Consider the following 23,833-nt stretch of genomic DNA (forward strand, 5'->3'; position numbering starts at 1 on the left):
CAGTGAAACCCACAAGCACGGGTATGCTGCTGACAAACCTAGAAACCAGCGAACCGGGATTCGAACCCGACACTAATCATGAGAACAGATTTAATCAGTGCTATTTAGACCCGTTAATCTAACAGTCTCTCACTCCGGCAACGAATTACCAAAATCACTCATTAATCAGTCTCGTTAATCTGACACAGTGATCAGCGTACTCCGTGGTCATCTGCCCGCAAGTACACAGCCAGTGTTTTGATGCAAGGCGAGTCGGCCGGTAGCTGCATATTACAAAGCTGCAGAGATAAACTTTGCTTAACAATAAACAATTTATGCTTTAAATAAACAAAACAGGATTCATCATATGCTTAGATTACCTCAATGTCATTATATTTATATGCAAGTTCTTGCTACCACTCACTCAGGACATCCCATTACACGTCACGTCAGAATGACCTTTTGGAAACTATGACCGACCAGTGACATGACTGTGTATGTGTTGTGTAGTTGTCCAATTTTCGATCATGAACCCATTTTCCCGAGGCAAGAAAGTTAACTGACTTTTAAAGTCCAGTTTCCACCCTTGCCGAAGTAGGCTGGAATTACTGGGCTCAATCGTGGCACCACCAGTGGCTATTACGAGTTATGTGACTTCTATGCCTCTCCTATGGACCAATCAGATTCCACCTCTCGTATCACTTGCGTTTGCTTCACACAAAATGGTGGCGCCAAGTCAGGACGATCTGATCGATAATGAAGATCTATATTGTCATAAAAGGGGTCTTACATCGCGAAATGCATCAAATCACGTGAGCACCTTGATTAAAAACATGAAAAGATTTGGAAAATATCTCTTGACGAGTTGGCGGTGCACATGCTTTGCAAATCTTGCAATCGACTGAAATCTGCATGACAGTTTACGAACCGAATTTCAATTTCGGTGCGCGATTTTGATTGGACCATGCATAGACTCGTTAGTCCAGCCAAAATGTAACTCCATTTCCAAAATGTACCAGCCTAGTTCGGCAAGGGTAGAAACTGGACTTTTATAGTTAATTAACTTTCTTGCCTCGGGAAGATGTCATGAACGTTGATAGTACTTAATTTCGTTTATCCGACATACTCGTTAATCCGACATAATCATATGCAACCAACCATTTCGGATTAACTGGACTTGACTGTATGCAACTAGGCAGTTTTCCTCATGTCCTGCCCCCTCAGGAACTCGGGGGTTAAATAGGTCCCAGCAACGTATGCTTGTTGTGAGAAGTGACCAAATGGAGTGGGTGGTCGGGCGCCCTGGTTTGGTTGTCTGCATGTGAATGTACCAAGACGGCCTGGATTGTTGCTCACAATATCGATGTCTGGATTTGTCTGGTCCAGAATCGATCATTTAATGTTGCAGGGCTGGGTAGTGGTGTGTATTGATACTCAAAATAAACACAACTTCAAACAAACAGTATCGATTCTGTCCCAAGAGTACTAGAACAATATTGTAACAGTAGACAATATGTTTAAGAGGTTTGATGGTTGTAGGTTACCATGGTTACTCTTTAGGTAACAAATGGAATGACTTCAGTAAACATAATAAAGCATATGAAATATAAGTAGCTGTCTTAGTATTGCCAAATATCAATATTGACAAAACATGTTTGGACACATATCATGACATCTTGAGACTCTTCTCATGACACTTTCTTATGACATGTACAACCATATCAAACATTTAAACTGTTGTGAATCATGTGTCTGTTTCAATTTCTGCACCATATTTTCCAGCCTTGATGTTCAACCTCACATTTTCCGAAGACGTAAAGTGAAAAAGGTAATTGACGCTGTGACAGTATTTGACCAGTGATGGGTGTCGCAATGCTTCATCATTGTTTATGCACAGTGAAGATCCGGGTAAAGAATAGGTCTTCAGCATCCCATGCTTGCTGTAAGAGGCAAAGCTGCTTGTTGTAAGAGCGACTAAAGGGATCGGGTGCTCAGACTCACTGACTTGGTTGATGCATGTCATCGTATCCCGATTGTGTAGATTAATGCTCATGATGTCAATCACTGGATTGTCTGGTCCAGACTCGATTATTTGCAGACTGTCGTCATATAGCTGGAATATTGCTGAGTGCGGAGTAAAACAACAAACCAAACCAAACCAAACCACTTGGGGCATCACAAGAACATATGCTAATTAGTAGTTACCTGTAACCATGGTAACAGCATAGAAGTAGAATATTTTCAAACAAAGTCTTCTCATCAGTTTACAAAACCCAATAGACTGGACGTAAGAGAGTAAAGAATCTACTGAAGAAAACTATTACTACCCGATGAGAATGTTAACGTGGGAGTATGCATGGCAAATACTCGGTGGTTCCAAATATTATCTGGATCCCTGTGCTGATGATAATGATGTATGTGACAGTGTCAGTCATTCTAAGTGGTCAACGTCCAATTAGGATTGACCAATTAATATAATCTTATATTTTCCATCTTCACTTATTCCCATGCAGTTTGACTTTGAGACATTCACAAGAACTAACGTGGCAAAAGCTGTCCGAGAAATCAGTGATGGAAAGTTTCAGGAGTAAGTACTGACGATGATTTAGTTTTGGTATATCTCACGGTTACCAGTTTATTTTTCCTGGTTTTTTTTGCATCTCATCAATTAATCCTGGGACTGGTTTTCTAATTCAAACCGAAAATAATCCACATGCTGACATCAGCATAAGCTACAACATGTACAAGCCACTGCAGTGTACATGGGAGATATCTACCTGTTACAGGGTGTATAATGTTTTCATGGTGTCCCCTACAGGTGCTACACATGCCCCCCGGCCCGGCCAGCCAACAAGTGTCGGTACCAGCTGGGCTGCTCACATGAATCTGTCTTTATAGCAGGTAACATTATGCATTGTTTGATAGTTAAAGCTAGTATGATGATAATGATGTTTCTTGGAAAGACACAAACTGATGAAAAGTGTTAATGGGGTAATTATGATCATAGACATATTTGGGTGATCATAGAAATAATAGAAATTTTTTGGTCGTCATAGTGATTAAAGAAATAATTATGATGTTTACAGAAATTAAATTGAAAATGACGAATAATGATGATGATGATGATGATGACGACCAATACTGATGATGGTAGTAATGATGATGACAAATACTGATGATGATGATGATGACGAATACTGATGATGATGACGCATACTGATAATGATGATGATGAATACTGATAATGATGGTGATGATGATGACGACGAATACTGATAATGATGATGATGGTGATGATGATGATGATGACGACGAACACTGATGATGGTGATGATGATGATGATGACGACAAACACTGATGATGGTGATGATGATGATGGCCAATACTAATAATGATGATGACGAATACTGATGATGATGACGATGAATACTGATAATGATGATGACGAATCCTGATGATGACGATGAATAGTAATGATGATGATGGCCAATAATGATAATGATGATGACGAATACTGATGGTGTTGATGAAGAATATTGATGATGATGACAAATGATGATGATGAATACTGATGGTGTTGATGACGAATACTGATTATGATGATGACAAATGATGATGATGACAAATGATGATGATGATGATGATGATGACAGAAAGATAGCCTATGCCTTAGTTTCACCTACTTGCTAACATTAGTTTGATGTCATGATTAGGCAGATACAACAAGTACAGTCGGCATCTGAGTCAGACTCCATGGATTGTCGATGGTGGCCGCAAGTCGGAGACGTCGGTCCAGGAACTCCTGTGTGAGATCATCCTGGACAAGTTCAAGCCAACAGGTAGAGACCCATCCACGCTAACAATATAGAGACACTCTAAGAGCAATGACCTCAACATTTTACTATTCAATGAAGGTAAATACATAACACTTGTTGTCGATAACAATTCTTCTTTTCTTCTTAAGCAGAGCTACTTCTTGTCCCTTCATCAGGCGAAGGGGCAAGCAGTAGCCCTCAAACATTGTTAAAAAGATTGAAAGAAGTTGTTTTCCATAAGAAGTGTTGTGTATTCATGCTCATCCAACTTCTAAATACCCAGCTTGACTTGATGAAGGTAATGCAGGCACTAACAACATAGAGAGCCATACTTGAGGCTGTTGTACAAGACATGGTTGATATTTTACAGATCACAAGTTGTCGTCGTCAGGAAGAGAAGATGTAGATGTCCGGATGTTGGGGACAGGTGAGTGTGTATCTAGTAGTCAACTCACAGCTGGATGATCCATATATACCCTGTATCTAGTAGTCAACTCACAATTGGATGATCAATATATACCCTGTATCTAGTAGTCAACTCACAGCTGGATGATCCATATATACCCTGTATCTAGTAGTAAACTCACATCTGGATGATCCATATATACCCTTTATCTAGTAGTCAACTCACAGCTGGATGATCCATATATACCCTGTATCTAGTAGTCAACTCACAGCTGGATGATCAATATATACCCTGTATCTAGTCAACTCTAGCCCAACTCACATGATGTATATTGACTTGCCTGCTAGAAACCAAGATGGTGTTTGGTAGTAACATTTTACGGTTCTCAGGTTGCTGTAATGAACCAGGGGACGTTTTAAAGGCTTCATAAACTTTAAACTGAATTATAGTATAACAAACGATTGATTACTTTTGATGAGGTCCATATGAGAAAACAGAGATCCTCGAGTCAGGTCATCAGGTCCTGCTTTCGCATACTGACCTAGTCAAGTGTAATTATTTGTGAAGTGTATGTTGTTTGTTTGTTTGTTTGTTTGTTTGTTTGTTTGTTTCTTGTTTAACGCCACACTTAGCAATATTCCAGCTAACTGACGGCAGCCTGTAAATAATCGAGCCTGGACCAGACAATCCAGGGATCAGCATCATGAGCATCGATCCACACAATTGGGATACGATGACATGCATCAACCAAGTCAGCGAGCCTGACCATCCGATCACGTTAGTTGCCTCTTACAACAACCATAGTTGCCTCTTACAACAACCATAGTCCCCTTTTACTGCAAGCATGGGTTGCTGAAGACCTATTCTACCCCGGATCTTCACAGGTCGTAAAGTGTATGTGTACTATTATATGTTACCATGATTATCAGGTAAAGACGTCATTAAGTCTTTATAAAACAATTTGTTTCTGCCAGGTCGGCCTTTTGTCGTGGAATTGATCAATCCACATGTGGTGAAGTTCTCAGCTGAAGACTTGAAGACGATACAGCAGGTAGATACAAGACAAACATGGCTGTGTGCTCATTGTGGATTCAGTGTAGGGCCTATTAATTCACATCAGTTGGTTTACAAACATTTGGCCTAAAATTCAATGTAGGTGGTAAGAAAAAAAATTTGAAATAATTTTCAAATTCCTGATTAGTGCTGTACTGCTACTAATGAATGAAAACAAAATCTCGTAGGTCACACCATCACAGAAGTACGATTGCGAAATGATTCCGAAAAATAATTGTTTGGTCTCTATGTTAAAATAGCGATTTTTACATGTATTATTTACCATTTCTTAGAAACAACAGTGATAAAATCTTTGGTATTTTTCCTTAAAATAGCCTGCCAAAACATAGGTTGTCAAAAGTCATTTTATTTAATTTCTAATTTCAGAGTTGTTTTTGTCAACTAAAGAAAAATAAAGCCTTATGTACACTACATACGAATAGATTCATTGATTCTATGATATGTCATTATAAGTGATGACGTCTGTCTATTTTCTCATTCTCTCTTTTGAAACAGGACACCAATAGTCTAACCAAGGATGTAGCAATATCGGATCTGCAGATAGTACCCCGGTAAGATTTACCAAGACTTTGTAAATGTGGTAGATGTTATCAGATTTTGTTGGTTTGTTTGTTTGTTTATTGTTTAACGCCGCACTCAACAATATTCCAGCTATATGACGGCAGTCTGTAAAATAATCGAGTCTGGACCAGACGATCCAGTGATTGACACATGAGCATCGATCCACGCACTTGGGATCGATGACATGTATCAACCAGGACCACCCAATCCCGTTAGTCGCCTTTAACGACAAGCATAGTCGCTTTTTACGGCAAGTATGGGTTGCTGAAGACCCATTCTAACCCAGAATCTTCACGGTTAGATATTACCAGAAGGAAGGTAATGTGAAAATATGTGTGTTTGTCAAGTTTGCTGCCTGCCTGTCGTCCAGAGGTTATTCTCCAGTGATACAGCAGGCTTCATGCGTTCCTTTTCATTTTGGTGGATAGAGTGTCTGTCAGGGGAGCGGAGGGTTGGTTGTTCTGTCCCCGGCTCATCTTACCAAAAGACGTTAAAAGGTGGTACTTGTTGTTACCCTGCCTTGCGCTCAGCCTTAAATGGATAAAACAAGGACTGATAGGCTCAGGGTCAGTATACTGGTCTCAGTGGGGTATCCATGTTAAACTGCAGCATGGTATCTCAGGGGGCTAGTCCAGACTAGTACAAGCAAACACACACACACACACACACACACACACACACACACACACACACACACATGCACTTCGCTATATATGTGCAATAATCTTGAACACCCCATTTCACCTCACCCCCCACCCTGTTATTCCTATGTTACCAGTAGTTGTCAATAGTTTACATGTGACCCGTGAAGATTCTGGGGTAGAATAGGTCTTCAGCAACCCATGCTTGCCTTAAAAGGTGACTATGCTTGTCGTAAAAGGCGACTAACGGGATCGGGTGGTCAGACTCGCTGACTTGGTTGATGCACGTCATCGTATCCAAATTGCGTGGATCGATGCTCATGATATTGATCACTGGATTGTCTGGTCCAGACTCGATTATTTATAGACTGCTGTCATATAGCTGGAATATTGTTGAGTGCGGCGTTAAACAACAACCCAACAACAACAACAACAACAACATGTATTGTGAGTGATGCTTTCTGTAGTCTGGCCAGCAATCATCTTTATGTCCACAAATTTGTTGCTATGATCTTAACTTTGAAAGGAACTGCTGATTTTTGATTACTGAGTAATTAATTTTGATAACATGATATGCAATTGCCTCAGACACTCAGACCATTAATTTATGATTTGTTGGATCAAGCATCTGCTGACCCTATTTCGACAGTTTGCCCACTAATAGTGTTCGAGTATCCTACGCTGATGCAGATATCTTTTAAAGAAATAAATCCTTCCGACTTTTGACGTTGGCAGACAAAATCTGTGATCCAACATAGGAAATAGCAATGGCCGAACCCATTTGCTTGACTTGTTAGCAGCTTCCAATAATGTCTGAACTATTGCACTCAGGGAGGACACGGCCAACTTGAAGGAAGGCGAGATTGAGAAGAGCAAGACATACAGCGCCCTCTGCTGGTCTGAGACCGAACTACAGCAGGAACAACTCGACAAGCTTAAAGAATTAACGGTATGGCTCAGTTATCTGGATTAGACATTAAATGGTTTGATCTGTTTGAAGAAAGAATTTTGTTAGGTGATTAACATGCTTAAGCATGTTTTAGACTGCTGATTTGTTTTTCAATATACCCAGTGTCGTTGTTGATTGTTCAGGGAGATAATAGGAGATAGAAGTATTTAAAAAATGTCACATTTTCAACTTCCAAGAGTTCAGTTCAGTTGCATGTGGAATGAACCGTTCTTGAACCACATTGACTGTTCCTTGTCATGCATATGCAGGAGCTAACCACTAGTTACGTTCAGGTGTGTTTTGGGTACGTTTTTCCATCGCCTTCAATCTTGTTTTTAATAGTCGTCAATTTTACAAGTTTTATTAAAGAATCCAATCAGTGTGTCATAGACATAAACAAAATGTTTTCAACAGTTACAGTTCAACCTACTCCGTTTACGATGATGCTTGTTGGCATATGTTCGTGTTTGACACCCAACATACCTAGGTGACCCTTTAGTAAAGACTCTGTGTATATAATATAGAGGATATGATTTGAGTGTTCGTGTCATACTATGTTTACAACACGAGTGTCTAAATTTTGGTATTTTCTGAGTGAGAGCGATGGAAATACCCAAATTTAGGCACGAGTGTCGCAAACCTAGTAGGACATGAACACGAATATAATGTTCTATTTATTACCGAAGAAGGCGTCTTTGTACTGAGACAAATTTTAGTGTTTACCTATAAGGACAGCAAGTTGCAACAGCATTGGAACCACAATTTGTCGAATGACCTCAACAATCTTCAGCTATGACGTCATTCCGACCTCATGTCACAATAAGATTTGAATGACGTCAACGATGACGTCCAGATGACGGAAACAATACACTGTTGTCTCGTGACATGATATGACCCTAGGGCACATATGATTTTTATGAACCCCGATGTGTTTGACCTCGTAGGTAATAAAGATTTGTTTTATGATTTCAGGACTTAAAACTGGATCAGAAGACACCACTAAGAGTTTTGCATAGGTACATAATTACAATACCTTCTTGTTGATCGATTACACCCATGAGGAGGCCTGGTTTGATTCGGCCCCCAGTCTTATTAATGGAATACCTTGCTCGAACCCATCCTAATTAACAAAATACATAAATTTGTACTACAAAGGGTTGACGCTGTGTTTATACTGACCATGCTGACAGATAAGGACAGAGACTAACTTGTAAATGTGGTCTGTTTGGCTATCTGTACTGACAATTTATCCATAGTTCTATCAGATCAGGACACTAGTCTTAGTGCTAAGATGTAACATATGTTATGTTTGGGATTGCACTTTTTTAGTAAAGTACAAAATCTAGTACTTTTTTAGGCTAAATCCCATCCAGGATTCAAACCCACACTTCTCAGAGTAAGTTTGCCAACACACAAAGTCAGCGACCTAAGCCACTGAGGGTTCCACAAAAAATGGAAGTCAGACAACTGGTGGTCTTGATCACATACTTTTGTGTACCCCACTGATACGTGTAAATTGGAACGGCTCCCATCACTGAAAGTGGTCACAAAGTATGTGATCTAGACTTTAGGGCTGGGACCGGTAACTCGGGTACCCGGGTCGGGTTGGTACTGAGTAGGACCCGGGTACCCACAGGACTACCCGGACCCGTGGTTAGTCACGTGATTATATTGTTTAATGGCAAAAATTATCTAGAACTCTATGGTTACACTGTAAGTGATAAATGTTCACATTTCTTTCTGACTTTGCACACATTCCTTCCGACTTTACATGTTTGCATAATGATAAAACATCAGTCAACGTCAGTGTATGCATGACCAGATCGGTTTATACGTGTATCTAAATGTATTTTGACAGGAGTACGGTCAAACTATTCCCAATCGGACATGTTTTACCTATCTCTTGAGACCTACAGTGGGTACCCGGGTAGGGTCGGGTCATAGTGGGGTGGGTACCCGGGTAGTAAATTTGGACTCGTCCCAGTCCTACTAGACTTCCAGTTGTTGGACTTCCATTTGTGTGGAAGCCTCAGTGGCTGAGGTCGCTGACTTTGTGTGGAAGCCTCAGTGGCTGAGGTCGCTGACTTTGTGTGGAAGCCTCAGTGGCTGAGGTCGCTGACTTTGTGTGCTGATGGTTAGGTGCCTGATTCTGAGAAAGATGGGTTCAAATCCTGGATGGGACTCAACCCTAATAAGCACTGGAATTTGTACTTGACTAACAAACTGCAATTCCATTTATAACATTTGTTATATTTGACCACTTTCTGAAAGGCATTTTGTATTCTTAGTGCTAAGATAATTGTAACTCTCATACTTTAACATAGGCTTATGTTAGCCATGGGCCCTGTTCCACAAACAGATCTAGAGCTGCTATTGTCTAAAGTCAATGTTAGTGTACGGCCATTATGATCATCTTACTCCTAAGATCACTTTGGGGGCCCAGGGCTCCGTTCCACGAAACCACTGTAGTGCTACGACTGGAGTAAGTCTATGTTAAAGTTACGATTGTTACGCTGCGACTGTCATAAATCTGGACTGGATTCATGGAAATTTGTAATTGGGTGAGGCAAACATCTATGGTACCGGTGTCTCCTTTTTTCAGACGGCCTCTAGCTTCTCGTTTGCGGGTGATACACAACATGCATGCTGAGAAGGTCAACAAGCACCACTTCCGGCTGTATCTGTCCACACAAGCTGGAACGTATCCTTGAGGATTTCACACACAAAACTAAGAACCAAATAGCAATGTTACTGATTCTCATGAAGTAGATGATTTTGTGGAAATATAGCTGAATATGCTTTTTCAGTCAGTTGGTAGAAGCAGGATTTATGTTACTGTAGTGTTGGGGGCGGTGGGGTAGCCTTGTGGGTAAAGCGTTCGCTCGTCACGTCGAAGACCCGGGTTTCATTCCCATAATGGTTACAATGTGTGAAGCCCTTTTCTGGTGCCTGGAAGCCCATATTGCTGGAATATTGCGGCGTAAACCTATACTCACTGACTACTGTAGTGTTGCGTGTATATACGCCCACTGTCTGATGTTAACTCATTCATTGGGCCAAAGTTAGGGATAGGGGAAACAAAGATATATTGATTGTTGGATTTCAGTCTTAGTTTGTTGTTTATTATCAACTGATCTTACCATGCTTACTGGACTGAAAGAAATTTCACTAAACTTTACTAGTAATGTACATCTAGGCTGCAGATATGGCCTTAGGATTTTTAGTAGTCTAACGCTTAGTCTCTGAAAACCCTATGTAAATTGAAAAGGAGCCCAAGTGGGATGAGAGATTCAGACTCCTTTTCGTGTAGAAAATCTAGACTTGCTTCATTTAGAGCTAAAGCATTTCATCAAGGGCTGGGCAGAAGGGAAAATAATGTGGTTCATTGGCCGAGACAGACTAGATTATGAAGTGCAAGATCAGCTATGGCCAGTTGTTTTGCATATAATACAGATAGAGAAACATTTTGTCTACACTTTTAATTTTCTATGCTGCTGTGGATCCCTTCTTAAATAGACTGGTTCATTGCTGTAATTGCATAACATCACCTTTATGATGAGTGTAGCAACAGTATTTTCCCTCTTGTTCGTGTTCATGGGACAGTATAGTTTGGAAGATGTATTTCAATAAAAAAGATTCATATCTTAACCTTCAACCAATGAACGCACTGTCCTCTCTCCGTTATTCCTTAGCAACATGTAGTTACATCAAGGAGTTCGTCCACGGGGACTTTGGCCGAACTACTCCAAATCTGTCCATTCTGCTGGGAGTGGAATGTGATATCCTAGAACTGGACGTGGAGGTAAGGGTCAACAAGGAGATATTCCTCAGCAGTGCTGGATCTTGCACTGCAGGTTTCTGTAGTTGCATGTTAACTGTATGTGTGACAATCACATAAACCCCCATTTAATCCAGCTCTCTTTAGTCTCCTAACATGGACAAGTACTGTACATGTACCATCTATACCACTGAAAAATGAAACAGATGTCTGTATGCTTGAGATGATAGAACCTAGCTTTGGATATACTGTTGTTGTGAAAGGCAACTATGATCGGACCTTCAGACTTTGATGTTTAATCATCGAGCCCTGAATGCTCATGTTTCAAGCCACTGTTTTGCCTGTTCTAAACTTCATTAGTTAAGCTCTGTGATTTATACTATAGCTGCAACATTGTGATCACCCATACACACACTGAATACTTGTTTAATTTCATTTCATACTCTTTAATTGAGAACACAGGGTTACAGATGACCCAGTCGTCTAACGCGCTGCAATTCACTGTGCTGAGTTGCATTCCTTGGGCACACCAGAACCTGTGATCGTGGGTTTGAATCCGCTTTACCCTGGTTATGTTTCTACGTTTGTCTGCTCCATACCCGTGCTCATGGGTTTCACCAAACTGGTCAATGTCTGAGACCTGCATATCTTCAGGCTTTCCTCTGTCATTAAGATGACAACTTGTGATATAACTGGAATACTGTTAAAACCGGCATTAAACGCAAATCACTCACTCACTCATTGAGAACACGCAGCCAATTCCATGATTCAGCACCTCATAAGATACTGACACTGACCTCCAGAATTCATAACTTGTGCATGTTAGAAAACTCTTTTTTCTTCTATTAATTTTAAACCTAGTAAGATTTTCACATTTCTGTTCCAGGCCGTCAATGTCGAGTGGCCACCTCGGCTGTCTTGATGACTGCCAGCTACACCTGTGATATGAAAGACATTTCTACAAGTGCTGTGTTACTGCATCTAGTGTAATCATGTTCACAAGAACTCTCCACTTGCAACATGGAGGGACAAAATTGGCATTTCCTTATAATAATCTCAATCATGCTGTATAAATGAACTGTGACAGAGATTTGTGTTGTCTCCTATGAACATTTCATTGTTGTTCAAAACTCAAATTGGTGCTTCCATTTAGTCTGGCTTCCCTATTTCCTGAAGGGCTCACTGAAAAGGTCTTATTGTGGGGTTCGGTAAGGACATATAACATGTATAAGGTTACGTGCTTGAATAATGAAAATTTTGTATGTGCTTAATTTTATTGGAAAAGGGGCGTGTTGAGTTATGAATTGTGTGAAATGTAGTCGAAAAGATTGCTGCAACAATTCTGTAAATGCAAGGGGGCGATTGGGTAGCCTAGTGGTTAAAGCGTTCGCTCGTCACTCCGAAGACCCAGGTTCTAATCCGACATGGGTACAATGTGTGAAGCCCATTTCTGGTGTCCCCCGCCGTGATATTGCTGGAATATTGCTAAAAGCAGCGTAAAACCAAACTCACTCACTGTGAATGCAAGTAACAAACTAGGAAGACTTTAGGAAGTATGTAATCCTTAAAGATAGCCATCAAGCAACACCTAAAGGCAGGAAGACCTTAGGTAACATATGACCTAATTGTTACAATCGAGTTCCCTATTGTCACACGACTTCAGTGTTAAAACTACAACACATAGCAAAGCAAAGATTTATGGGTAGAGAAAGTCGGACACTGAAAAACATTCAATAATGTAAGCCTTGTTTTGGGCATTAAACTGTGCTTGAAATGATGGCTGCTGTTACAAGGGCATCAAATGAAATCTTGTTCTTGGGGAGTAAAGAAAAAGTGTTTGAGCACTTATAGGGCTGTGGGAAAAATTATTATTGGGGATGAGGGCATGGGTGGCCCAGGTGTCTAAGGCTCGGGTGTTTCATCGAAGTTGTAAACATCTAAGACCTGAAATGCTTTGGGCTTTCCTCCTATGTTGTGGAATACTAAGTAAGGATAAGACATATGGAATACTGTTCAAAGCAACACTCACTCACGTTTATTGGAGGGATGGGCTGGAGATGTTTCCATATTATGTTTAGTTAAGTGAAGAGCTATCTTTCCAAGTATTTAATTAATTTAATTTTGTTTTGTTACTGCCCTCCACCATTACACCAAAATAGTTCACACAACCGTTCTTCATGTGTAAGCAGTAACTATTTGTTTCATAACATGTCCCCCCGAATACATTGTGTTCTGGGTCTCCGTAGTAGGGACAACTTTTGTGTGCCAAACAACTTTGATTGAGAAGCAATGTGTCCATTAGTAAGTAGGCTCTTTCACCACAGAAATCAAAAGTTCTGATTAAAAACAACACACCAGTCGTCATTATTGAAATCAGAACTTCCGACTCCAACATATATATGACTTTTATATACTCTTGAGCATTGTTGAGATCCTGGACGGAAAGTTTGATCAGTTCCAAGGTGTGATGTGATCTCAGGGTGACCTTTTGAAGTCGGATGTGTTTCAAGATGTTGTGGTATGAGACATATATATATTTTTGTCTAACAGAATACACTTAGTGATACACATTAACAGGGCAAAAGTTGTGGATGTGATAACAAAGTATTCACAGTAATTTTCTTATTCAGAAAATACAGTGAAATGTCTCCAAACAAAAACAGAAATTTGCTAAGTCGATCTATTGTTTCTAAATGTGTCATGCCAATTCAACAATGAAATAAAATAACTGTTCTTTTAACTGCCCATCACTAAAATGTACATCTTAAAACCACAGAATGATGTCAGTAACTGGTGATGCGTGACTGCTGTTTCCCTAACAAGACACTTGAATGTAAATCTTGACAATTGAGTTCATATGTACATATCCACTTCCAAGAATAAATTCAACACCACTATGCTTCATACTTGATTTATTCTTTTTCCCATTTGGTTAAAAAATTATTACTACAGAATGAGGCTTGAACTGTACATTATCAATTTGTCCTATGTTGCGATACTGTGAAATTGTAGGCCAGGTATTCGGCAGTCGGCAAGCAGGCAGGGACAGGAAAGAATGGATACATCTGGAGTCGGCCTTGAACACAATATATCAACATTAACACAACACAGGGCCGAGGAGGACCTCGGCAATAGCACTATTTCAACATGGGGATAACAGTCAAAGGCTGTATGCCTTTCTTACAAGTCCTGCTTGTAGTGGATATTTTCAGCACCGTCTTTCAAAGCAAAACCATACTAACCTCTATGATAGAAACTATGAACGTCAATTAATTTTTCGAGGAAGAAATGGCCACAATCAGTCTTGTCATTATTCTTTACAAACATTGCACACATCAAATCAACCAACAAAGATTTTTTGTATTTCTAAATGAAGTTACATTTATAAAATTTCTAATATTTGTGAAGCAAATTAATCCTGATTTAATAACATTATTGTAATTTAATATGAATGGTAATGGTTCATTTAACATGCGTTCAAATCTCATTATATCAATTTCATGACAACCAAACATAATAGAAATATTCATAATCCACACAAATACTGGATTACCAAAACTACATTAGATATTTTTATGAAGAAATATTGTTGGAGCAGTTCTGTTATGCAAACAGAAGTAGGTAGCCACAGATCCTTGTTCAATATACAGCAATAACTGTCGCCCTTATCATGAGAAAGCATGGTAATCCTTGTCCAAACGCCTGGACACTCAAGGCAATTTCATCTTTAACACCTCCAACCAGCATTTAAAGGGTTACTCAATACATGGGAAATTTATCAAAGCCTTTGAATGCCCCGCATTTTAACTGAATCCACAGTATCATGAAGGGCGTTATAACAGTATGACTGTATGCAAAAACTGTAACTTCAGATTAGGGCTGGGACGGGTAGCTCAGGTACCCAGTTTGGGTGGGTACTGAGTGGGACCGGACCCGTAGTTAGTCACGTGATATATTGTTTAATGACAAAAATTATCTAGAACTCTATGGTTACACTACAAGTCACTAATGTTCCCATTTCTTCCTGACTATGCACCCATCCTTCTGAGTTTTGATATGGTTGAATAAAGATATAACTTAATTCAACTTCAGTGTATGAATGACCAAATTGTTTAATACATGTATCTTAAACGTTTTGCCAGGGCTATGCTAAAAATGTTCCGATTCGGACATTTAGAGATATCTCCTGAGACCTACAGTGGGTACCCGGGTAGGGTCGGGTAAAAGGGGGATGGGTAACCAGGTAGTAAATTTGGACTCGTCCCAGCCCTACTTCAGATAATAATTGAGTACACGTTACCTCCTCAGGAAACGTCTTGTTTAAAAGTATTGTACCATAACAGCTTTCTGAAACATTGTGCGCTTCTTCCCTCCTACTTGGTGTTTTGTTCATACCAAGCAGAATTCTACATAAGCCTGTTAATTGTTAATGCAACACTGCTATTTCAAAATGGGTCCATCATGAGATATCACCAAATGAATGGATTTTCAAAATTACCAATACTTCCCTCAAGTTTATTGTGTTTATGACCAGAAATGTTTAGACCTAGACAGGTTTTCCTTACCTATGCACTATTTTCATGACCGGAACTATCTATCCTGCAAGTTGCACTGAATATAGATTGGGCTGAAATGCTGAAAGCAGGTTGTGACCAAGTCAGTGCGACTTAGCCGTCCGTGACTTTAGCGACTCATCTGAAGCCTGAGTACATTTTTGTTTTGTCTAGTGAGCTCAATTTATGACAGACCAAATTCTAAGCCTAAAATCTACTAAGAGAATGCAGGACATGTTCAAAAGTTTCAGTACAGACTGCTTACTATTATTACAACGTAGTACCAAACTATTGAAACAAACTGTTTCAAGGATACCTACATCCTAACGTTCAGGACATATGCTTGTAAACCCGAGTTGAAAATATCCACATCAAGTTTGGCACAGGTGGAGGAAAGGACAGACAGAAGCAGGCAGATATACACACTAGGGCACTGTGACTGTTACTGTAAAGACATACATAGAACCGACATAAACAGAAGCACCCTCGTCCCCGAGCCACTCAGGGAGGAGGCAGCAGGGAAGGGCGTCAGAGAACTAGTTGTGTATGGGAAGGAATGCACACAGCTCCGCTCATGTCTCTAGTCACCTTGTCTCACAGATAATGCTCTCAACAACCTCATCGCTTCATCTTGTGGTCGGCTTCATCTCATAGTGCAGGGCAAGGTCCCATGTGTACAGTAAGATCAAAAAGTAGGATCATCCAAGATGGGATTTCCATTTGTGAAAGGAAATAATCTGCACCCAACAAAGAAATGGTCATAGCTAGAAGCATTGATGACATCAGTTTGTCCTGCTTTGAATCAATTCAAGAGAGGTTTAGTTCAAGAGGATTGATTCATTCATGAGAATTAACAATAAAGAGACCCTTCCACATAATATTGGCACTATGAGTAAAGCCAAAACATACTAAAGCTTTTGGGTTCTCAACCAACCAGGCTGTTGTGGGCATTGTCATAGTACGTGAGCAATCTGGGCATTTTGTAGGAAGCAATCTTGACTGTAGGTTATTCAATAACAACAATAGCTTGTCCAAGACATTGGGTTAAGTCTTGTCACACAAGCTAATCATGATATCTGTAGTTATATTCACATTCAGGTGTCACTATATCACCATTCTTGCTATTGGCATCACATTTCAAGCATCACCATTTTCATCAGTATTTTCCAAGCCTGCTTGGGTTATTTGTTCACAGTTTTCCTTCCATGAAGATCCTCTTCAATCACTGCAGATAATGAATCACACTTTGAAGGGCACAGCAAAATAATGATGTCCCTCACAGAAGTCGTCTTTACAATATGTTTAGACAGCACACATCAACAACAAATCCCCACCACTCCCCTATATTGCTGAATGGACTCTTCCATATTGTCATACTGGAAGATACTATTATGGTGAAAGAGGGAGGTATAGTGGGCAAGGTGATTGTTGAGTGCCGCACTGTTTGATTTCAATCGAGTCATTGTATCACAATCTAGTCAGTCCTAGCTACTTTGTTTGCGTGAATGTACAAATTTGTAAGTCTTAGGCGGCAATACAGGCGTGTCCCTATCTTCACCGTTAAGGTCCAAAAAGTTATAGCCCCTGTCGGAGTTATGCCTAGGCAGAGTGGCGATATGTCCACTGTGAGCAGAGCGAGGATGGGAGACGCTAAGTGATCGGGGCAGTGTATTGTTCACGTTACAGTCTCGCATGGAGTCCCGTCTGGGGGGCACAGGTGGGGGTTTATCACTGTCCTGCCGTGGGGGCGGGGGAGGAGGGTCACATGGGTCAGTGACCGAGTTGCGGGGTTTGCGTCTGGGCGGGAGGGGAGGTGGTTGCAGTGGGTAGTTGCCGTCTTCTGGGATGGCAGCCGGGGTGGACACAGAGCTTGCTAGACTTGTACTGCTGGTGCTTAAAAACCCAGCATCTGAAATAGGAAATAAACTCTTATGTATAAAAATACTGTTCTGATTGGAAAGTTATAATGGAATGTACCACTGTCTTTGTCAATACTTCACAGGTTTGTTTACACGTTCCTCCATCACCTGTGAATACCTATGGCCACTAAGTTGTGTAATGTGATGAGGATCAAATGATCCCAATCTAATTAAAATCAGATCTGGAACAATCACTGTATAAATATCAAGTCGGATAACCAATTATATATGACCATGGCCTGTTTATAATGGCGTCAGGACCAGACAATCCAGTAATTGATATTTTGAGCAACAACCCACATCTTGGTGCACAATCATTCATAATCAACCAAGTGTACAGTAAACTACGGTTATAACCAATTTTAGTTTCTTAAAACCGTATGTGGTTTTTTTGTTTGATTGTTTGTTTTCAAATGCTGCACTCAGCAATATTCCAGCTATATGACTGTGGTCTGTAAATAATCGAGTCTGAACCAGACAATTCAGTGATTGACATCATGAGCAGGACCTGTGTACAGTAAACTACGGTTATAACCAATTTTAGTTTCTTAAAACCGTATGTGTTTTTTTTGTTTGATTGTTTGTTTTCAAATGCTGCACTCAGCAATATTCCAGCTATATGACTGTGGTCTGTAAATAATCGAGTCTGAACCAAACAATCCAGTGATTGACATCATGAGCATCGATCCACACAACTGGGATACGCTGACATGCATCAACCAAGTCAGCGAGCCTGACAACCCGATCCTGTTAGTTGCCTCTCATGACAAGCATAGTCGCCTTTTACAGCAAGCATGGGTCGCTGAAGACCTATTCTAACCTAGATCTTCACGGGTCTGTAGTTGGTTGTTGGCACATCTACATCATTTTTATAGCAAATGGCCAGGACCAAAAAAAATAGTTTGTTATATCCGCCAGTTCGTTATAAACATGTTCAGTATAAACATAGTTTACTGTACTTACACCCAGAATCCCTGAAAGAGTGAGTAAGGATGGTTTTCGCCGCTGTCATCAATATTCCAGCAATACAACGGCAGGGGACACCAGAAATGGGCTTCACACATTTTACGCATGTGGAAAATGAACCCAGGTCTTCGGCGAGACGAGCGAGCTCTCTTTAGCCAATAGGCTACCCCACCCCCCCAATCCCAGAAAGAAACCATACAGGTTCCATAAACTGTAACTCCTACTTCATGAGTACTTACTGGCAATTCCGTGATCAAACACATTGTTGAAGCTGCTCCCAGTGGCAGTGTGTGGGGGGGTGAGGGGACTGCAGGGGGTGAGAGGGGGCGTGGCAGCAGCCTCATTAGACTCTGTATCCTCCGGGCTCTTCACAGGAGCAGGGAAGCCGATGGGGAAGACACTCCGGGTTGATGTGCTGTGTCGGTTGGCCATGGGCTTAACACCAGGGGACTTTAAAGAGTACTCCAGAAACTTCTTGGGCTGTGAACAGTGCCATAGTGTCATTCAAATACTCCACATTCTTACACTTACTTTGAGACAATTACAGTGTCAGAAAAAGCATGTGGCCAATCCGGACCACTAAATATATTTGACAGTGTTCTGGATTAAAAGGACACCTGGCTTCCTTGGGGTGATCTCCAATGATATTTGAATTTGGGATCCCCATAATCTTTAACTGCTGACATTAGGGTTATGGCTAGACCCCTGAACTTTCAAACACAGCTTGAACTGAGTGAGATTTTGCTTTACGCCACTTTCAGCAATATTCCAGCAATATTCCAGCAACATCACAGCAGGGACTCCAGAAACAGGTTTCACACATTGTACCCATGTGGGGAATAGAACCTGGGCTTTCAGTGTGATAAGAGAACACTTTAACCACAAGGCTACCCCACTGCCCCAGTTTTAAAAATAAAATCATTTTGTTTACACAACAGAAAAACGAGAAGTGATTATCTCCTTTAATAATCTTGATGTGATATTATGAGAGCATATTTCAGTCACATTCTTTTCTCAATAAACATATCAAAATAATTCATCATTGCTGGCATTCAACAAATCAACACAGGCCCAGCAAGAACATCTAATTTGTCCACACGGAGCTGGCTTGAAGCAGTTCTTCTCAACATTATCTGGCCCAGATCGCCAGTAGACTGTTTCATGGAAATCTAGCCCTGAGAGTATGTCAGTACTTTTCCCTTTTTTCCGGACTAAAATCAGTAAAAGCAAATTTCAATCTGTGAGAATGAGTAGGGCACACACTGATCTAAGAAATATTCCATCAATACAGGCGATGTGTGAAATGGGCTTCACACATTGTACCTATGTGGGGAATCGTACCAGAGCCTTCGGTGTGATGAGTGAAAGCTTCATCCACCAGGCTACCCCACCGCCCCTATAGATAGAATGAAATGCCCCTTCATTTGCTGATAACAAGTAACAATAATAACACTGATATTATGGAATCCTGCAATGCAACACAAGATACAGGAGAGGAAAATGACTTACAAACTTGGGAACCTGTTTGGCTCCTCTCGGTTCTATCTCCAATGACTTGGCATACAACATGTCGTTGAAGTCTTTCTCAGACATGCCTTCCAGTGGATTCAAACTCTCAAAGAATTCCTGAGGAAACAAAACACATTTAAACACATCCCACTTTCTCAAAAACAGGAATCTGCAATACAATTGGAGCTGTCATGATATGTGAGCACATGTGAAGACAGTTGTAGGTATTGAAGAGAACTAGCAAGGGCATTTTACTATTGAAAAATTACCATCAAAGTTTAAACATTACGGCTATATTATTGTTAGACAGTGTTTCCCTACCCTGATCGAGGTCTCTGCAGAGAGACAATAAGGTTGGTTCTGGTACTGCTGAATCTCCCCTGTTATTTCCGCCACCTTTCTTCTCTTGCTGAAGTTAATCAGCCCTGGATGCCGGTTTTGCAGGAAGTCTGGGTTCCCTTCTTCTGTCTTCAGGATATTTGTCAGGTACATACCTGGGCGAGGCAAATCAAATATATATTCGTAAATAAAAAATGTAAATAAAACATTCCTCACTGTAAATGTGCACAGATGTCTGCTGGTAGTAGTGAGTGAGTGAGTATAATTTTACGCCGCTTTCAGCAATATTCCAGCAATATCACGGCAGGGGACACCAGAAATGGGCTTCACACATTGTACCCATGTCAGGAATCAAACCTGTGTCTTCGGCGTGATGAGCAAACGCTTTAACCACTAGGCTACCCGTTGGCAGCCCTCTGTTGGTAGTAACATCTTCAAATCAAGTCTACATGCTACTTACCCAAGAATGGCACACAAGGTGGGTTTATTGAGCGGAGTTTAACTTTGTACTTCTGCAAATGATCAGAGTTGAGTTCATTGGCTTCATCATATGCCCGGAGGTACTTGTTAGGAATCTCCTACAACACAAGCAGTTGAGTGAGTGTCTTGCAAGTCACTGGTATTCAGCTGTATTAATGAAATCAACCCAGGAACTGGTAGCAGGGACATCAAAACATGACATCATCTTGTATATTGAACAAAAAGTTAGGCATCATGAATGTTTTGGGGATATTTATATGAAATTTTGTGCTCAGACTTCACGACAAAAAACATCCCCAAGTATATCCATGATCCATGAAAACTTTTTTTTGTTCAGTATAGTAAGATTAACCCCAGACAGGACTTTCCTTAAATTTCCGCTAAAATCAGTACTATCTACATTTAGTTTTCCTAAATTACTCATGGAGAACACAACATACATTTTCTCACAACATGGGCATTAAAATTTACTTTCTGGTGACCTACAATGTAATTGTTAATTGAAAACTTCTCATCAAAACATACCTTAAAGGTGTTTTCTAGTCGATAAACAGGTGCTGAGTTGAGAGCACTGACGACCTCGAGGACGCCATTGAAGTTGTTGAGCTCCTGGAAGACATGCATGATCTCTAGGATCCGCGACACGATGGCTACACGCTCCTCCAGGTTCTCGGCTTCTATAATACATTTCTCCAGCCAGAATGTGAACTGCAAAACAGAGCAATCACAATTCCAGTAACATCCTTACAAGTCTCTTCAGCAGTCTCCGAAATAAGCATGTTCCCGTAGGCTGTGGCAGGTATATCTTGTGCCAGGCCAGTAGTTTCAAATTTGTATGGGTCCTTATGGGCTACCTGCGGGTCAATTTATTTATCACAATAAGCTGCAGTTTTTTTAATGAGAGCCTCAAGGGGTTTAGCCAGGGTCTACAGCTTCTCAAGTCTGTGGGTCCTGATGGAAGCCTGGTAATTTCTTTTAATGTCAATCACTGCTCTTCAGCCTACAATACAACATGCACAGAGCTTTACGTCAAAACAGGCCTGGACCAATGAATGAGCTGGTTTTATGCCACCTTCCAATATTTTAGGCCAACACTCCAGCCATGACAGTTGGGACTCCAGAGATGGGTTTCACACATTGTACCCATCTTGAACCTGGGACTTGGGGGTGACCAACAAACACTATAACAAATAGGCTACCACACCCTCTCTAAAAAAGAAGAAGCCTAATTCAATTGTTCAATATTTTTTCACTTGAAGTTTATGTTGGTTGGTTGGTTGGTTGGTTTGTTGTTTAACGCCGCACTCAGCAATTTGCCAGCTATATGATGGCAGCCTGTAAATAATCAAGTCTGGACCAAACAATCCAGTGATTGACATCATGAGCATCGATCCACGCAATTTGGATCGATGACATGCATCAACCATGTCTGCCAGCCTGACCACCCCATCCAGTTAGTCTCTTCTTACGACAAGCATATTGTTTATGGAACATACTTGCACTGATGAGTGAGTGAATGAGTGAGTGATTTGGGTTTGAAACCACCTGGAACAGTATCAGCTTGATGTGGGAGGAAAGCCCATTATGATGCAGGTCTAAGAGCACAGGAATAATCTGACAAACCTAGAAAAATAGGTCCCAGGTTTCTGGTGTACGCAAGGGAAACAACTCTGCACAGCAAATAGCTGTAACTTGGATGACACAGTGTGTTTAAATTTACATAAATCTAAGCACAAGTCAATTCAACTCATACAAAGACAAACAGTTTACCATGGTTGAGAAGTGAATCATCTTCAGTAGGTTGGGTGATGTCTTCATCTTGTCCTTCTTGATCCAGGGACTGCCAACCAGTTCAGATGGTTTCACAGCTCGGTACAAGTCAAACTCCAGCAGCGTCACCTGCCTGGCGATCTCTATGGGGTGAAGCTGGGAACACATGTATAATGTGATGAAGGATTCTATTACAACCAACACTCTCCCTCACGCTTAGTCTGTGTCAGTGGACTAGGTAAATTCAAAATTAGACTTAGAAGATTTCACAGAGAATCTAAAAGAATTTCTTGAACATGATGAGTGGCGAGCAAGATATATTTAAAGAATATCCAGAATTACAGATTAGATGTCGTTCGTTTGTCCGTTCATCCGTTCGTCCGTTCATATGGTTTTATGCCGCTTTTAGCAATATTCCAGCAATATCATGGCAGGGCACACCGAAAAACAGGCTTCACACATTGTACCCATGTGGGGAATCAAACCCGGGCCTTCAATGTGACGAGCCAACATTTTAACCACAAGGCTACCCCACCGCCCCTGTCCCAAGTGAATATATGGTGTAAGTTCCAAGCTGATTGTTCCTGACGCTATCAATTTGTGACATGATCATTAGATCACATTATACTGTCATATAACTTCAACCAACAGCACTGAGAAATGCAGATATGCAACTCTAAAAATATTGAAAAGTCATCCTTATAACCCCTCTTCCTCTATGGGCAATATATAACAGTAATACGATTCACTAGACATACAACAGATTGCTTAGCAGACCTTCACTAAATAGATTACCCTCGTCGGTCAGAAAATCATAATGTACTGCTACTCACACAAATATGTTGACAATACTTACAGTCATAAGGTCATAATCGTCTGTTCTTTTCGCAATATGCCATTCTATGGAAGGGGGCTGTTTTTGATATGTAAATTCTCTCCCAGGATTTGTACTTTCACACTGCAAGGAAACAAAAAAGGTATACATATCGGAACAAATTCATTTCCACACAAAATGAATGATCACAGTAACATCAGTTTGTATGGACTTCTACACAAAGAAACATATTTGACGTACCCTCCTCAGTTTCTATGG

General features: G+C 40.6%; 2 protein-coding genes across 2 annotated transcripts in view; one reads left to right on the forward strand and one right to left on the reverse strand.

Moving 5' to 3' along the window:
• Window positions 1-14,422, forward strand: part of LOC124144650 (tRNA pseudouridine synthase Pus10-like) — a 35,732-nt gene extending 21,310 nt beyond the window's left edge. Inside the window, exons 8-19 of the mRNA XM_046514184.2 lie at window positions 1,762-1,807; window positions 2,493-2,566; window positions 2,798-2,880; window positions 3,694-3,819; window positions 4,166-4,222; window positions 5,176-5,252; window positions 5,771-5,826; window positions 7,309-7,426; window positions 8,399-8,442; window positions 10,029-10,127; window positions 11,129-11,228; window positions 12,091-14,422. Of these exons, the coding sequence (XP_046370140.2) occupies window positions 1,762-1,807; window positions 2,493-2,566; window positions 2,798-2,880; window positions 3,694-3,819; window positions 4,166-4,222; window positions 5,176-5,252; window positions 5,771-5,826; window positions 7,309-7,426; window positions 8,399-8,442; window positions 10,029-10,127; window positions 11,129-11,228; window positions 12,091-12,126 (916 nt within the window). The 3' untranslated portion in view covers window positions 12,127-14,422. The remainder of the gene's footprint in view (window positions 1-1,761; window positions 1,808-2,492; window positions 2,567-2,797; window positions 2,881-3,693; window positions 3,820-4,165; window positions 4,223-5,175; window positions 5,253-5,770; window positions 5,827-7,308; window positions 7,427-8,398; window positions 8,443-10,028; window positions 10,128-11,128; window positions 11,229-12,090) is intronic.
• A 2,328-nt stretch (window positions 14,423-16,750) lies between these two features.
• LOC124144642 (son of sevenless homolog 1-like) overlaps window positions 16,751-23,833 on the reverse strand; it is a 37,004-nt gene continuing 29,921 nt past the window's right edge. The window contains exons 16-23 of the mRNA XM_046514175.2: window positions 23,597-23,698; window positions 22,741-22,896; window positions 21,496-21,678; window positions 20,951-21,068; window positions 20,473-20,645; window positions 20,152-20,268; window positions 18,882-19,122; window positions 16,751-17,666 (exon numbers count right to left, since the gene is read on the reverse strand). Coding sequence (XP_046370131.1) covers window positions 17,242-17,666; window positions 18,882-19,122; window positions 20,152-20,268; window positions 20,473-20,645; window positions 20,951-21,068; window positions 21,496-21,678; window positions 22,741-22,896; window positions 23,597-23,698 — 1,515 coding nt within the window. The 3' untranslated portion in view covers window positions 16,751-17,241. The remainder of the gene's footprint in view (window positions 17,667-18,881; window positions 19,123-20,151; window positions 20,269-20,472; window positions 20,646-20,950; window positions 21,069-21,495; window positions 21,679-22,740; window positions 22,897-23,596; window positions 23,699-23,833) is intronic.

Source organism: Haliotis rufescens, unplaced genomic scaffold (genome assembly GCF_023055435.1).
Source record: "Haliotis rufescens isolate VD_foot unplaced genomic scaffold, xgHalRufe1.0.p SCAF_3, whole genome shotgun sequence".
NCBI classification, from domain to species: domain Eukaryota; kingdom Metazoa; phylum Mollusca; class Gastropoda; order Lepetellida; family Haliotidae; genus Haliotis; species Haliotis rufescens.